Source organism: Lontra canadensis, unplaced genomic scaffold (assembly GCF_010015895.1).
Source record: "Lontra canadensis isolate GAN:19392208 unplaced genomic scaffold, GSC_riverotter_1.0 scaffold72, whole genome shotgun sequence".
Taxonomy (NCBI): Eukaryota; Metazoa; Chordata; class Mammalia; order Carnivora; family Mustelidae; genus Lontra; species Lontra canadensis.
Window position 1 is genome coordinate 6949245 of NW_022631066.1, and position 18163 is coordinate 6967407.

Below are 18163 nucleotides of genomic sequence, written 5' to 3' on the forward strand. Positions count from 1 at the left end.
GAGCCTGCTTTCCCCTCTCTCTCTGCCTGCCTCTCTGCTTATTTGTAATCTCTCTCTATGTGTCAAGTAAATAAATAAAATATTAAAAAAATTACTATTATATATATATACAAAATAGGCCTCATATCTAATATAGAACTCTCTGCCCACCTGTGATCTTTCTCTGTGTCAAATAAATAAATAAAATCTTTAAAATATATATATACAGTATATATAATATAGTATATATACACACTATATATCTATAATAGTTATTATATATATACTATGCATATGTATATCTGTAATATATATCTGTATCTATCTATATGATATACTATATATGTAGTATCTGTAATATGCTATGAATATATAGTATATGTCTATATAATATATATAATAGATACTATATATGGTATATATGTGAAATATGTATAGTATATTTTGGTATATATAATATATATAGCATATATTCCTAAAAATATATCCTAATATATATATTATATTAGGAAAGTCATTCCTTTAGCATAGTTCACTACAGACAGCTGTGATTCTACAGTCATCGTTCCCATTGCTATTTCTTCAGATGGAAAATGCTTCATTCTTACCAAGAAAATAAAAAGCAACTTGTCCTCTACTGTTTCAAGTATGAGAGGGAATTGTTTGTGATCAGCAACCTTTTCCACAATTACCTGCCTCTCACTTCCTATTTCTTTCCTCCTGTTACTCATCTGAGTTGGGATATTAGAAACTCCATCCTCATCCTACCCAATGCTCAGCTTCTTCATCTGTTTTGAATTACAGACTTACCGGAAAATCTGCCATTTTCTTCCCAGAAAAGAAAAAAAAAAGAAGGCACAAACACAAATTAGCACAGCATTATGTGTGTAATTTTTGGACGTTCCCAGACCTCTTGACGCCATCTGAGTCCAGTCCTGGGACTGCAGGTCTTGACAAAGGCCAGGATGAGCTGATAGTGTGGTAGCTGCGTGAGATAGAAAACCTCCCAAGTATTACACAATGAACCAGGAAGCTTTATCTAAGGCAACATTTTTTAAGACAAAAAGGAATGATTAATTATTAAAGTGAGAAAAAGATATTTAGAGACCTAACTTTCAGTAACAGTGCCTTTGTTGAATTCTGACTTGAACCAGTGTTATAGGAGAAGATCTGGGGAAATTATGCAAGTCACTGTGGGAAAAAAAATTCATTTTACACCTATTTTAGCAACACATCTCTCCCAAATAGATGGAGGGTTTAAAGAATTCCTCTACTAATCATATTATTTATTTTCAGAGTAAAGTATATGGTAAACAGATAAATAAGTCTTACTTAAAAGAAAATTGACATTTACCAAGATCACCAAAATACACATATATTAAAAATAGACCTTGTCTTTGATGTTTATTTCACATTATTTAAGTACATCCAGTTATGCAAATTTACATTTTTATTTCACATCTTTGTATCCCCGATATACATATTACAGGACAAAGAACACCTTTGCAAGATTCAGCCTGGGAAACCTTGCTCAGAAAAAAACAAGATTCTCAGCTGCCTCATTCTTTCTGTATGTGTACAAATACAATTCTAAGTAACTGAAGTAAAAATCAAGACTGGTAAGTGAAAACAGTGACTAAATTTTCATGCCATCTGAGGTTATCTGTACCTGAATTTTTAAACGGTCTTCTAATTACCAAACATTGCTTTGGGAGCTCCTTGATCTATTTCAGGAAGCTTAGGTCTTTGGGGTTCTTCTAACCCACATGCAGTTGATCCTGGCTACACACCAGTGATGCTTAAATTTTAAGTTGGCATTATTGTGCTCTGTGTTCACCTAAGCTATTTTTCAAGTGGTAGTCCGTATCCTTATCCCTCTTTCGTGAAAATCCCTTGCCAGACTAGAACATGAGCAATTATTTCTTCAATTAGGCAAAGAAAAAGGACAGTCCATTTCACTACAGTACAAATTTTTAAAGAAACAATCACATTGCATTAAAGACCTTAACATTTTAGTTATAATGTTATGAAATTCAAATATATCGAAATCCCATTAGGACACTAGATGCCTGCGTGTTCATTCTGTTCAATGTTGCCCATGAGATCTTTCATATCACTAGTTCCTGGACTTGATCTGCTGTTAAAATAGAGAGTGTTCTCAAAAGTGCTTTCTTGAGGTAAAGGCACACGTCTTTTCTTATAAAAGAAATACGCCACAAGGCCAGCACCTGCCACGATCAGGAGGACCACTATGACCACAACTCCTGCCACGCTAGAAGACGGTTTGGAAGGATCCATCTTCCTTGGGTCAGCTAGAAATAAACAAAATCGTGAGGAGAAAGATGGAGAGAGGCAAAAGGTAGAATGCTATGGAGAACAAGACAACTTTCTTTTTGGAAAAGCTAAAATGCATAAATGTCCTTTCATGTCAAATATTCCTTGACCTTTGTCAGACAGAAATGCAGGACATGAAAACAGAGTCCACATGACCTAGAGGATTGTTTTAGGTGTAAGATTATTATTCAGTTGCAGGAATATTCCATTTCTTAGTTAATCAGTTCTTTGTTGTTGTTTTTAAGGATTTATTGATTTATTTGAGAGAAAGAGAGAGAGAAAGTGAGAGTGTGAGCAAGAACAGGGGGAGGGACAGAGAGAATCTCAAGCAGACTCTGTACTGGGCAGCGAGCCCTGCACAGGGCTCGATCCCAGGACCCATGAGACCATGATCAAAGCCAAAACCAAGAGTCAGATGCTCAACCAACTGAGCCATCTAGGCACCCTGTAAACATCGGTGTTTTAAAATATGTACACCTGTTTCAAAATAATTTAATGGTGCTTACAAATACATCATATGAAGATAAATAGATAATCATCATGATGATGATTTTAAAAAAGCAAAGGAGAAAACTAAGGAAAAGAGAACATCAGAGTAGAGGGAATCTGAACTCATGAGTATAATTAGTTAATAAAGAACACTCAGGAGGCTAATAAGGAGATTGCAAGCAAACCATTAATGTCACTCTGAGTTTTTCTAGCTGCTGACAAAATTGGTGAAATAAGATCAGTTACCTTCAGTTACCTGGTTCAAGTTGTCTATAAAAATAACATTTAAAATATTGCTTAAAAAAAAAAAAGAGGAAAACCACAGGGATTCTGGAGAGGAATCTCTCCTGTGGTTTCCACAAGACACCTCTGTAATACAGCAATATTTTCGATAATATCTATGGTAAAAACCCCAACCTGACTCCCAGGTCTGCTTTCCTAGAGCATTATTCAAGGGAGGCTGATGACGTATTGACAAAGGTTAATGTAACTCACAATTCTACTGAATACAGGGAATATAGGAAGGTATTTTTATGTTTTTTAAAACAAATAAACTGTATTGATATATTACTAGTACAGAACTTAAAATCTCACAGTGGTCTTACCTCTTGTTGTAATTAATGAATGTGTAGGTTCAGCATCAACAACTGTTGGTGAAATAAAAAAATTAATTAATTACTTAAAAAAACCCAGAATAATTGCATGCAGATAGTGACTATTATTTGTTTCACAGATGTATGGAATCCTCCATATTTGGTCCATGGTGATATGATATATAGAGATAGATGATAGAGGATAGATAAATATAATTTAGAAGACCTATGTATGTATCCATCCATCCATCCATCCATCCATCCTGATTCAATATCCTACAACTGTAGGGAGAGTTTGAATACAATAAAATTTCTGAAAATACAATCCACTGAATTGCATTTGACCCACTGATACTGATCCTCAAAATCTCCCAACCCATCCAAAAATAACATATTCTAGGCTGTTTTGAAATTGGTCCACTGAAGCCTAAGGTACGACAAGGCACTTGAATGAAAAGTAAAATAAAACTCCAACACTCCACTGAAGTGTCTCAAACAGAGTTTTAAAAGACTAAAGAACAACACAATTCCTAAATAATAAAATCTACTGGGGGGTAGAGTGTTAATTTACCTAATTTATTTATTTAATTCTATTATCTAATTAATAATTTTATCTCTTGGGAAGGATATTATGTGAAGTGGAATGGCATAAAAATATTATTAAAGTCTAGAGAGTACTACATCGTGGGCATAGAACACTATTAATTCCCCCAGTTCTTGTATTTACATGATCTGCTGCTTAATCTCAGGAGATTTAATTGGTCTTACATGATTTATCCCACAGTGAATTCTGATCCCTCTCCAGAACCCCAATCCCTTCTGGTTTGGTGGAGAGGGCAAACTTTATCCCTTTTTCCTTTTATGCCATAAGGCTTTGCAAGCTGACTCCTCAAACCACCTACAACTCTATAGTCTGTATGCCTGGGGATCCCATCATAAATGTATGGATATATCTAAATTATTATGTCAGCTTTGCACACAGAGTTCGTCCACTCAGAGCTGCGGACAACTGATCACCGGGGATTTATCACTTACATGGGGGCGAGCTTGTATAACGGGACCCGTAACCACATTATAATCCCACACCTGACCCCTTAATATTTGGAAAGAAACTAGGATGGACTGTGAACACAGGTACTGCAAGGAGAATTCTTACTTACTTTTTGGTCTTTTACAAATATATCCTTTGTAGGAAGAACAGTGAATATTATTCCAAAATCCAGAAGATGCAGATAAAGCTACACAATCATTTCGTTCACCGGAAGGATCTCCTGTGTTCCAGTTCACAAAGGAGACTGGATTGTTGTTTATCCACAGCCATTTTCCTGATGATCGAATGAAGTCAGTAAAATCAGAGGTTAAAAATCAGCCATCTTAAAATAAATTCCACTTATTCATGCAAAATTTATAAACATATTATTTTATACTATAATCCATTGTTGTTGACCACCAGACTTTTAGTATGCAAGATTATAATAACCAATTATTACAGAGAAAAAAGACTGAAAAGATTATGTTTCTTATTAGCATTATTTGAAAACTGATTCCTAATTAGTACAAATATATATACTTAAGCTTCCCTATTTTTTTCTTCCTGGCAGAAGAGAGAAATTATTTTTTAACTCTTCTTAAACTAACTTAGCTACAGAAAACACTTTAAATCAACAGCTTTCAAGATAACATTATATGGAGTCATTTAAAATTTCAGTTCTTATTTTATTTTTTTTCCTTTTTTATTAATCATTTTTTAAATTTATTTTCAGCATAACAGTATTCATTGTTTTTGCACCACACCCAGTGCTCCATGCAATCCATGCCCTCCCTAATACCCACCACCTGGTTCCCCCAACCTCCCACCCCCCCACCTCTTCAAACCCTTCAGATTGTTTTTCAGAGTCCATAGTCTCTCATTGTTCACCTCCCCTTCCAATTTCCCCCAACTCCCTTCTCCTAACTCCCCATGTCCTCCATGCTATTTGTTATGCTCCACAAATAAGTGAAACCATATGATAATTGACTTATGAAAGTATAAGTTTGAATTTCCAAACTCTTCACAAATTTATCATTATTTAAGACAAGACTTTCTGGAACAGAAAACTTTTTTTTTGCACAGAACACTTTGAAATATTTGTGATTAAATAATTGTTCTGCAAATTTACCTTCAACATTTCTGAACAATCCTATCCAAAAATTGGTTTTGCTTTGAAGCGGCTCTACTCGATAAGACAGAAAACTTGATTCAGCAGCACTTTCAATGGAAACCAAAGAGGAGCCTGCGAAGTATAAAAAAACAACATGATGGAATGACATTTAAGTAGCTAATAATATTTTTATAATGACAGTATTGATAGTAAGAGCAATAAAAATCACCCCAACATCCCCACTTAAGGGGAAGAATGTCAAAAAGTAGACATTTATCTTCTCAAAATTTCACTTTCCTGGCTAAAAGTAAGATTTGGAGGGGAGGCTGCCTGGCTGGCTCAGTCAATTAACTGGCCAATTCTTGATTTGGGCTAAGGTCATGATCTCAGGGTCATGAGATCAGACCCTGCACTGAGCTCTATGCTGAGTGTGGAGCCTGCTTAAGATTCTCTCTCTCCCTTTCCCTCTCCCCCTCCCCTGCTCATGCTCTCTTAAAAAAATTTTTTTAAGCATTATTTATTTTTTGAATTATTTTTATTAACATGTAATGTATTATTTGCCCCAGGGGTACAGGTCCAAGTATCATCAGGCTTATGCATTTCACAGCACTCACCATAGCACGTTGGGGAGGCCCAATGTCCATAACTTAGCCACCCTCTCCCTAACCCCCACTTCCCAGCAGCCCTCAGTTTGTTTTGTGAGATTAAGAGTCTCTTACAGTTTGTCTCTCTCTCAATGCCATCTTGTTTCATTTTTACCTTCCCTACCCACCACAACTCCCACCCTGCCTCTCAACTTCCTCAGAGAAATTTGAGGAAATTATCAGAGAGATCATATGATAATTGTCTTTCTCTGATTGACTTATTTCACTCAGCACAATACCCTCTAGTTCTATCCATGTCAGTTGCAAGAGGCAAGATTTCATTTCTTTTGATGGTTGCATAATATATATATATATACCACATCTCCTTTATTCATTCAACTGTGGATGGACAGCTAGGTTCTTTCCATAGTTTGGCTATTGTGGACATTGCTGCTATAAACATTCAAGTGCACGTGCCCTTTCAGATCACTACATTTGTATCTTTAGGGTAAATACCCAGTAGTAAAATTGCTGGGTCATAGTGTAGCTCTATTTTCAACTTTTTGAGGAACCTCCATGCTATTTTCCAGAGTGGTTGCACCAGCTTGCATTCCTACCAACAGTGTAGGAGGGTTCCCCTTTCTCTGCATCCTCTCCAGCACCTGTCATTTCCTGACTTGTTAATTTTAGCCATTCTGACTGGTGTGAGGTGGTATCTCACTGTGGTTTTGATTTGTATTTCCCTGATTTAAGCATAATTTTTGTATAAGACACTGAAAAAGCTGCTGAAGGACATGCAAAGACCAGTAGGACGTGTTTTTTTTTTTTTTAAACTCTGCTGTAATGTTTCACTGTCACTTCAAGCTCAACATGTACAAAACAAAACTCATAAAATTCTTGCCCCAAAATCTTATTTCTCCTTAGCTCTTTATGTATCAGTGAACAGCAGCGGCAGCATCTTTCCACTGGCTCAGGCCTGAACATGAGAATCATTCTCAACTTCCACCCTTTCTAGTGCCTACGCCCAAATTCTGTTGATTTTACTGCTTAAATATTTGTCACATCTGTCTGCTTCTCTATGTTTCTATTACCTTTACCTTAAGAATGGCCACTAGTATCTCACACTCAAATTATTGCAATAGCTCTCATGGTAGACAGAATCTAAGATGGCTCACTTTGATCCCTGCCTCCTGATATTTAAGCATTCATGTAATATCTCCTTTTGAGGGGGGTTTGGTTGTAGCAATGTGTCTGTGTGTGAGTTTTTTTCTATTTGACTACAATTGACACACAATGTTATATCAGTTTTAGGCGTACAACTTAGTGACTTGACAAGTTGATATATTATACTATGTTCACCAGAAGTACAATTACCCTCTGTCCAATTACATCACTACTATATTATCACTGCATTCCTTATGTTCTGCTTTTATTCCCTTTACTTACCAATTCCTTAACTGGAGGCCTGTATCTCTCCCTCTCTCATGTTCACCCATTTTGCCCAACATTCTACCTCCCTCCCCTCTGGCAACCATCAGTTTGTTCTCTGTGTTTATAGTTCTGATTCTGGCTTTTTGATTGTTTATTCCTTTTTTAGATTCTATTTATGAATGGAATCATATGGTATTTCTCTGAATTATTTCACTTGGCACAATACCTTCTAGGTCCGTCATGTTTCTAAAAAAAAAGAAAGCACAATCTCATCCTTTTCATGGCTATGTAATATTCCATTTCATATATACCTATATCACACATTTTTCCTTATCTACTTGTTTAATGATGGACTTGTAAGTTGCTTCCATGTCTTGGCTATTATAAATAATGCTGCAATAAACATAGGGGTGCATATATCTTTTTGAGGTAGTGTTTTTGTTTTCTCTGGGTAAATACTCAATAGTGGAATTATGGGATGATACAATAGTTCTATCTTTAATTTTTTGAGGAACTTACATTCTGTTTTTCCACAGTGGCTGCAGCAATTTACATTCCCACCAACAGAGTATGAGGGTTTCTTTTCCTCTACATCCTCACCAGCACTTGTTATTTCTTCTCTTTTTGATTTTAGCCTTTCTGACAGGTGTGAGGTGGTATCTCATTGTGGCTTTGATTTTTACCTCCCTAATGATTAGTGATGTTGAGCATCTTTCCATGTGTCTCTTAGCCATCTGGATGTCTTCTTTCGAAAAATGTCTTTTCAGGTCATCATAGATATGTCTTAACAAGGTTATGGCTCAGGAGATAGCATGGATAGATGGATGGATTAGAAGAGAAAATAGGTATGATATGTAACTGACATGTCAAATGAAGAGAAGATTTTTTTTTAAGTGGAGTAACTAAAGGAGAGCATGGAGAAAAATAATTTAAGTTATTGAGAAGCATAGGATTTCAAGTGGAATGAATAGAAAATAATTCCAAGAAGAGAAGGAATGAGAGAGGAGACAAAGAGAGGGAAGCCTAGAGCTTCTTCAAGAATGTGGCATGCAGATACATGGATTCCTCTGTATTTGGTTCATGATGATATGATATAGACAAATGATGGATATATAGACCTACCTACTGGGAGGAACTTAGAGTGTTACTAGATGGCTCAGTTTGGATGGACTACTCTGGTCAACATGTGAAAAAAGACTTGGGTTAGGCCTCTCTGCAGATAGAAAGAGATTGGTATTTAAGGTAGTGATAAAGAACACTTAGATTTTTTTAGGCAGCAGGGTTAATTATTAATCTTGCTCTTAGGTATAGGACTGTACAAAGTAAAAAGAGAGAGGAAAACTGAAAGACTGGTTAGATTACTATGACATCAACATCTCTCATTACATTAGAGTTGATTCAGTATCAGCATTAGAGTTTATAGTAAAAATCTATAGCTTTATAATAATAACAACTAATATATTTTACGCACTTTATGCCAGACATTTCACATTGTGCATTACAAGTATGATCTCACTAGAAATTTACAACTATCTTATTAAATGAGCACTACTGTTACCTCGCTTTATAGATAAGGACCCAAAAGTATAGAGGGTAAGTAATTTGTCAAGATCCCAATGATAGCAGAGGGCATGATCCAGGCATTCTGAATCTCAGAACCCTACACTTAACTGTATGCCTGCATTGCATGGTTCTGAGTCCTGGATGATCCCCTTGGTGATTGTTTTTATTGCATGATTACATATTTCATTGTTTAATATATTTCAAAGATAACAACCAATTCAAAATATTTTGGACATGTTTTGATAAATGAGAATCATTTATTTTATTTATGGGAAAACATGTCACCTAAAATTGAAAACAAAGTTTCTCCATAAAAAAAAAAACTTGCATTGAAAACTTGGATAAAGAGTGAGCTTCATGGTGTTTTAACTTGTTCTAATTTCATTGTCTTATCCTCAGCTCTCTGTTTACCTTAAAAACAAATAGCACCCAAATCACTGTGAAACCAGCAGCCTAGAAGCCACCAGAATACTCAGAATGGGGTTGGAGCTCTTTCAAAGTCCCAATTCAAATAATTTCCATTATTTTATCTGACAGTTCCATGGAAAGTCTCACTTGCAAAGTTTGGCTTTATTTATCCTATTTCAGAACTCAACAGTGTCAACAGCCTTCTTCCTGATGGCGTTTTTCAAAAACTTTCAGTGGCAATTGTCTAACATCACAGATGCCCGAGGCAGGGATAACAGGTGAGGGAAAGAGGATAACAAAGAAAAAAAGTTAAAAGGAAAAGTGGGAATAAGCAGTCCACAGGGAGCTCCAAAAAACTTCAATCCATTCTTGGGAATCTAGAAGACCACAGACATGCACTGGGGCATGTACACACCCAAGATGACATGCATTCTTATGAAAAATATGAGGGACTCCAAAAAACTTCAATCCATTCTTGGGAATCTAGAAGGCCACAGACATGCACTGGGGCATGTACACACTCAAGATGACATGCATTCTTATGAAAAATCTGAGGGACTCCTAAGCTCTCACCACTGGCTGACCTTGAGTGTCTGCACAAACAGGAAGGGAGGACTAAGGCAGAGTTTTAAACTACTTGAATGAATGTGGAAGGCAGTACTTCAGGCAGAGTCCCTCAGGAAACCCTGGGAGACTTATTGGTTCTAGGCATTTAAGGAAATCTGTTCCCAACCATGAGCTGACCCCTAAATTAAGGAAGCAGTGACTGCAGTGACCACACATGAAAAAGAATACAAGCTTTACAGAATTAGAGAAGGAAAATCACTAAACCAGAGAAAAAACAACAAACAGGAACAGCATACTCTGTAGAATGGAAAGAATCTCATTTTGAGAGTTGCCCATCATGTTATTTAAAATGTCCAGTTTTCAACAAAAAAATATAGGAAATGGAAAACAACAACAACAACAACAACAAGAAAGTATGACCCATACCCAAGGAAAGAAGCATTTAATACTGACTGTTTCTGAGAAAGCCACACCTTTGATTTGCCAAAGACCAAATCAGGTATGTTAAAGAAATAAAGGAAAACACGTGTAAAGAATGGGGAAAAAATAAGTATGCGTAATATCTCACCAAATAGAGAATATTAAGAGGGAGACAGAAATTATTTCTTAAAATTTTGGAGTTGAAAATCACAATAATTGAAGGGAAAATTTACTAGAGTAGCCTAAGAGCAGATTTGATTAAGCAAAAGAAAGAACAAAAAAAAAAAAAATGAAAGCAGGTAAATTGAAATTATCCAGTCTGAATATTGGGGGGGTGGGTGGAGAAAAATTAACAGAGCCTCAGAGATTTGTGGGACATCATCAAGTGTATCAAAACATACATAATGGGAGTCTGAGAAGGAAAAGAGAAAGAAGCAAAAAGAATACTTGAAGGAATAATGGTCAAAAATTCTGAAATATGGGGTGCCTGGGTGGCTCAGTCATTAAGCATCTGCCTTTGGTTCAGGTCATGATCCCAGGGTCCTGGGATCAAGCCTCATGTTGGGCTCCCTGTTCAGCGGGAAGCCTGCTTCTCCTTCTCCACTCCCCCTGCTTATGCTCCCTTTCTCACTGTGTCTCTCTTTGTCAAATATATAAATAAAATCTTTTAAAAAATAAAATTTTAAAAAATTCTGAAATTTGACAAAAAACATTAATGTATACATCTAGGAAACTCCACATTTATCCAAACTCCAAGTAAGATAATTGCAAGGAAATTCACACCACAAACTGTCAAAAGAAAGAGATTCTTAAAATTGGCAAGAGAGAAGTGACTCATCATGTACAAGAGAACCTCAAAAAAATTAACACTGATTTCTCAACAGAAACCGTGGGGGCCAGAGGGCAGTGCACGAGATACTCAAAAGGCTGGAAAAGAAAATGATTGTTGACCAACAACTTTCTATCCAGCAACACTATCCTTCAGAAATGAGGGGAAAAAATAAATTCATAGTTAAACAAAAATGGAGAGAAATTGTCACAAGCAGATATGCTCTACAAGAAATACTAAAGAGAGTTTTTGAGGATGAAGTGAGAGGATACTTGACAGAAACTCAAATCCACATGAAGATATAAAAAGCACTAATAAAGGTACTAAAAATAAGAGACTATTAATTTATTTTTTGTTTATAAATCATTTTTTAATAATAAGAAAATTAAAATGGTACACTAGAGATTATCGATTTAACATGAAAGAAAGTGGAAATGGAGAAACAGAGGAGCCAAAAGACAAAAGATATATGGCAAATAAGTAAAGTGGCAGATGTAAATCCTACCCTATCAATAATTACATTAAATATAAATAGATTAACTGCTGTAATATAAAACAGATTGGCAGAATAAATTTAACAATTAAAATAAGAAAATAAAAATAAATTTTAAAACTATCTAATTATATGTCATCTGCAAAATACACACTTGAGATTCAAAGACACAAAAAGATTGAAAGTAAGAGCATGGAAAGAGATATACCATGCAAATAGTAACTTAAAAAAAGTTGAAGTAGTTATACTGATACTGGAAAAAATAAACTTTCAGACAAAAATTTTTGCTAGAGACAAATAAGGACATGTATAATGATTAAATTTTCATTTCATTAAGAAGATATAACAATTATAGGCACATATATAACATACATATGTAAGAAGGTAGAACAATTATAGACATATATATGTAACATATACATTATGTATGTTCCATACATATATTCTATATATATAACAGGTATATATATATAACATATCTATAATACCTCTCTATATAACATATCTATAACAATTATAGACATACATGATGTTACATAGATATGATAGTAGAAATGAAGAAATAAAGGAACTAAACCAACATATGATATATATGATATATATACCCTACAATAAAGCCTCCCCCCCAAATGAACAAAGAACAGTCAAAGAGACTTCACTTGACTCAGAATTTGAAGTCAAAACTTACAGCAAGGGACTAAGATGACAAAATAGGAGGTTCCTGAAATGTCTTCCTTCAAAGACACACTAAGGAACAGTTACACATGGAACAACTACCTCGGAGAAACCCAGAAACAAGCTGAGTTACTCTGACATATGGGGTAACTGAGAGTATGTCTACATCTAAAGGAGTAGGAAAGGCTGAGACATACTCTATAAAGCCTATCTCCAGTAGAGCACCACATAATCAGGAGGAGTAGCCAACTCCCAGCTTTCCCCTGAGGAGAGAAGGGTTTGGACCACACCTCTAGCAATCCAAGTTTTAAAGCTTCCCCCTAAGGGACAGGCTACCAAACTACCTTGCTCTGAAAACCAGTGGGGTTTGCAGCCATAAGATCCACAAGATGACAGAAAAACAAAGAAACAGTTCTTAAATGGGCACGCGAGACTTCACCACAACTGTCCCCACCCCCACACTCAGGACTCAGCTAAGAGGAAACAGCAAAAATGCCCATTTTCCAGCCTTTCCTTGGAGAGGGACTGACTGTATATTTTACAACCCACTGCCTGTGGTCCAGCTGCTAATTTGCATGCATCTAGGGGCAATGTGTGATCTTCCGTGAAGTCTGGGGTATCTGGGGGGTACTTCCACCACCTTTTTTCTCTGTCTTGCCACAATGACAAAAGCAGGTCACCAATATTTCTCTGGAAGGAGCATGTGTACACACTTGACTTATATATTTTCCTAGCTGCCACTTGAGAGTCTGGCTTCTAATCAGCCTGCATTTATGTGCTGACTGTGATTTTCTCCTTTGGGACATCACAGGTTCCTTGCACACCCTCAACTACTGGGAGCCACTAAAAAACAAAGATGGCGGCTTAGACCATCACAAAGGGTTGAGGGACAAACAGGAGGTTGGGTTGGGTTGATTGATGAGGTTCATCTCCTACATGACACCAGGCTTTCAAAACTGGGAGAGGTGTTTGTTTTATCCAATGTGCAGCAACCAACACAGAGAATCAAGGAAAATGAAGAAAAGGAGAAATATGTTCCAAACAAAAGAACAAGATAAATCTCCGAACGGATCTTAATGAAACAGGTGACTGATTTACCTGACAGAGTTCAAAGCAACAGTTATGAAGATGCTCATTGAGGTTAAAAAAGTGATGCACAAAGTGAAAATTTCAATAGAGAGAGAGAGAAAGAATCAACAAGTACCAAGCAGAAATCGCAGGGCTAAAGAATAATGGAACAGAAACATATAGGAGTGGGATTCAGACAGGTAAAGTGCAGATAGGTAAAGTGGAAGCTAGAAATGATGGCCTCCAAGAAGAGCCAATCAAATACACCCAGAGGAGCAAAAAGAAGATAACAGGTGGCAAGCTACCTGTTTTAGGTATCTATCTATCTATCTATCATCTATCTATCTATTTCCCCAAGAACAATGACTACACACACACACACACACACACACACACACACGTATGTACACATATATACTATGTGTGTGTGTGTGTGTATAGTATTTGACACCAAAAGCAAAAGCAACAAAAACAAAAATAAACAAATGGGATTACCACAAACTAAAAAGCTTCTGCACAGCCAAGGAAACCATCAACAAAATGAAAAGACAACCTATGGAAGGGAATAAAATATTTGCCAACTGCATATCCTAATAGAGGTTTAAGATCTAAAATGTACAAGGAACTTACACAATTCAATAGCAAAAAATAAAAAAAAATGACTCAAAAAATAGACAAATAGACCTGAATAGATTTTTTTTCCCCAAAAGAAGATTCAAAAATGGCTAACAAGAACAGGAAAAAATTCTTAATGTCACTAATCATCAAGGAAATACAAATCAAAACCACAATGAGGTGAGGTATGAGAAGAGATCCCCTGTACACTGTTGGTAGGAATGCAAACTGACATAGCCCTTATGGAAAACAGCATGGAGGTTCTCCAGAAATTAAAGATAGCACTGTCATATGATCCAGCATTCCCACTTCTGGGTATCTATATATACAAAGGCGATGGAATCACTTCTCAAAGGTAGCTCTCCACTCCCATGTTCCCTGCAACATTATTCACAATAGTCAAGGTAGAAAAACAACCTACGTGTCCATCAACAGATGACTGCATAAAGAAAATATAGTGTGTGTGTGTGTGTGTGTGTATGTGTGTGTGTGCATATGGGATTGAATGGATGACATGGTGACTATAGCTGATAATGCTACACTGTAAAACAATTGAGATTTACCAAGAGAGAAGAACTTAAGTGTTCCAACCAGAAAAGAAAAAAAAAGGTAAATATGTGATAAGTGATATGATGTATTAATAAACTTGATGGTGAGAATCCCTTCACAATGTACACCTGTGTCAAGCCACCACATTGTATACTTTAAATGTCTTATAATTTCATTTATTGATTATACCTCAATGGAACTGAAGGGGAAAAACAGCCTAAAAGTAAAAAGAAAAGGTCAAAACTCAAGGTCAACTTTTCAATGAATTTGAAGGAAATGAGAATATAGCTCTCGTATATATATCGCTGTTGGATAAAGAACACTGACTTAGAAGATAATCAAAATTTAGTATAAGAACAATTCAGTAATTTTTAAAGTAGGATTTAATTTAGTGGCGTTTTTAAATGCACTCTGACAAATTAACTTTATTTAACATTTTTATTTTGAGAGGAAAATTATCCATCTATGTCAGGTCTGTTTGAGTTTTGTCTTGTTCTTCTTCACACATCAGATAACCCGGGCTCCACGCTTTTCTAGTCACAGTAAAGCAAAATGGCCCCTGGGCACTGTGGGACCTTGAGCTTTTGGGAGAAGAGGTGAACACAATACTCTGGACAACTGAGAATGACAATCCTAACAATTTAGAATATTAGGGCAGAAAATAAGAAAGACTTGTTCGGCAAATGATTACTTTCTACTGTATTTCTTTAAAACACTGAGGCTACAGTGTTGTAAATTACATTGGGGGGATGATGTTGAGCATTTTGTTATGGTACAAATTATGGAGAAAAATGAACAGGTATCTTCACATTCCATATGATTTAATGTACAGTGTTATTTGTATGACAGTAGTCCAGAGTAGAGGATGATGGCATTTTCTCACATCAATGTGGCACTTACCCATTCGGAGGCATTCCAGAGAAGCTTGACCCCAGTTTCTTGTGTACGAAGATTCGATATAGTAGCAGTGACCGTGGAAAGGAATCCATGCCGTGTGTTCTGACTCTGGGCATCTGCCGGGCAGCTGTGGGGGCTCAGTGGCAGGGATTTCTGTTAATAAAAAGACAGTTCAAATAAAATAAAATCTAAAGTTTCAGTAGTGTGATAGAGTAGCAGCTAAGGAAAATTTTATTGATGATTATTTTTAAGAAGTTCTAATGGTAATTATTTGGATCTGACGTTTTTGTTATTGGGTGTTCTTTTTACTTTATCTTTTTGTTTTCATTTTAAATATATTTCAATAGACTGTATTCCGATAGCGTAGAAATCAATCAAAGTCATCCTGAAGAGGGCAGATCTATAAATACTTACAAAGATGTTTAGTTCCTTAAAAAAAGGTCACCTAAAAATAATTTGCCGAGAAAGTCCCCCTCCAAGTCACTCTTTTCTGGAATTCTAACGCCTAGTAACGCTTGTTAGCTATGACTCATGTCTGTGATATAACGAAATGGGACAGTTAAAACTCTAGGAATGTATCCTCGTCCACTTCTAGGACTGTATTCTAGGAAAGCTAAAACCATAATCTCACTGACTTTGATTAATCTATATGCACTCTGATAAAAATTACTCTGATACAGATGCTGTTGATATAAAAGGTAATCATAATTTCCTGACAAATCTGACATCATAGATGCAGAGGATAATCTCAATAATAAAAATTCAAAAATCTAAAAAATGCAAATAAACTCTAGCACTGAAGAAAATTTTCTCTATTATTCAGATCTCTATACATTTGTTTATTCCCAGGTCAGTCTTTTGTTAGGTGAAGGGATAGGTTTTATTATCTTATTCTTAATTCTCCAAAACATGTTACTGTTTAATAATATCAATAGTGGTAGGTCTTAGCTTATTGAGAAAAATGTCAAACCCCTTGATTGTTTTTGCGTATTCAATTACCATCTGATCTTTTGCAGAGAAAATAAAAACTTTCATTGCAAGATGCGGTCTTCCAGTAGCCATCAGAATCCAGATAAACACATGCTGATTTCAGTCTGGGCTCATCAGCAGCCCAGTTAGTGAACCTCATCTTCCACTTGTCAGTCCAAGCATACTCATTATTGGTCTGCAAGAAGAAAAACCACCATTAACAGAGAGTCTCGCCTCATTTCGAAAACACCAAAAAGACCCAGTGAAGAGCAGAAGTATATTTGAGACTACAGTTTGACAGTCTCCAACATTTGGGAACAAAAAGTACATTGTCTAAATAAGTTCTACCAACTTAAATTCAGTAAATGTCACCTTTCTTTTAGAGAGACTCTCAGAGTTCCCCATAACTAAACCCTTGGAAACTAATTTGAAAAACACAGACTTCACCTACAACCTATTCTAAGAAACTCTTTCTTCACAGGTTTTCAGCGTAATACAAATTTTGTCTTCGGAACAAATAAAATGTTTATTATATTATCAATGAAATGATAATGAAAATTAAGTGATTTTCTTTGATAGACTTTGGGGGAGAAACACTAATCTCTTCTGATTATTGGTTAGCTTTTGAAAAAGTACACATGACAAATGACAGGTGAGATCAGATGGATAAGTAACAGAGGAGCCTAGGTGTCTTGCTTTCCAGTAAGGCGGTCTTCCAGCAAATCATGAGAGTAATTTTTACACAGCCGATTGTTTTATTCAATTTGCACACTTACTTTCTTATTAAATTTAGTAGAATGAATTTATGATCACATATAAATTAATTAATAACATCAAAAATATTACTAATCAATAATATCCTCTTAACAGCCTGAGAGATTTTACAAGTAATGCCTAAAAATATGATATATAGCCTTAATGAGATAAATGAATTTTGAAATAATTCAAATCGCTCCCATTTTAACCACATTATTTCATTTGCCAAACCAATCACCGAAGATTTAATGACAAAATCAAAAGCATGTGTTATTCCAAGTTAGTATTTTGTAGTATTCTATCACGTTTAATCACATAATACTTACATAGTTATTAATTCCACAGACATAAGGAAGATAATACTACTGTTTTAATTATAAAGGTTCGGATAGTGGAAAATCTACTTGATCTTTCTAAAAATAAATAAAAACCTGTTTTAAACTCATGAGAGATCTGTGACCATGTCTATAAGAAGAAAATGAGTCTATAAGAGAAAATGAACTAACTCAAGAAAAGTCAACATAGACACAAAAATGTCTTGCCTAAGTTTCATCACAGAAATCATTATGGAACCGTTTACTTTTAAATGTTCACTTCCCTACTCAGGAATTACTCTGCCCATGAAGTGCACCTTTTTATCTCTGTAGCACACAATTAGAAGCTCTCTCAAATCTGACACCAACCTGCTTTCCAGTTCTAGCTCCTTCTGCCTTTTTGTCTCTTTGTGGTACTCCTTCTTTATGTCCAGCCATCTCAGACCACATCTATAAAGCCCACTTTCTCTGAGAAGTCTTCTTGACCTT

The 18163-nt window shown here is 35.7% G+C and overlaps 1 protein-coding gene across 1 annotated transcript in view; it reads right to left on the reverse strand.

Moving 5' to 3' along the window:
* Positions 1–1347: 1347 nt before the first annotated feature.
* Positions 1348–18163, reverse strand: part of MRC1 (mannose receptor C-type 1) — a 99526-nt gene continuing 82710 nt past the window's right edge. The window contains exons 25-30 of the mRNA XM_032880888.1: positions 16635–16800; positions 15639–15788; positions 5555–5668; positions 4556–4720; positions 3408–3449; positions 1348–2291 (exon numbers count right to left, since the gene is read on the reverse strand). Coding sequence (XP_032736779.1) covers positions 2041–2291; positions 3408–3449; positions 4556–4720; positions 5555–5668; positions 15639–15788; positions 16635–16800 — 888 coding nt within the window. The 3' untranslated portion in view covers positions 1348–2040. The remainder of the gene's footprint in view (positions 2292–3407; positions 3450–4555; positions 4721–5554; positions 5669–15638; positions 15789–16634; positions 16801–18163) is intronic.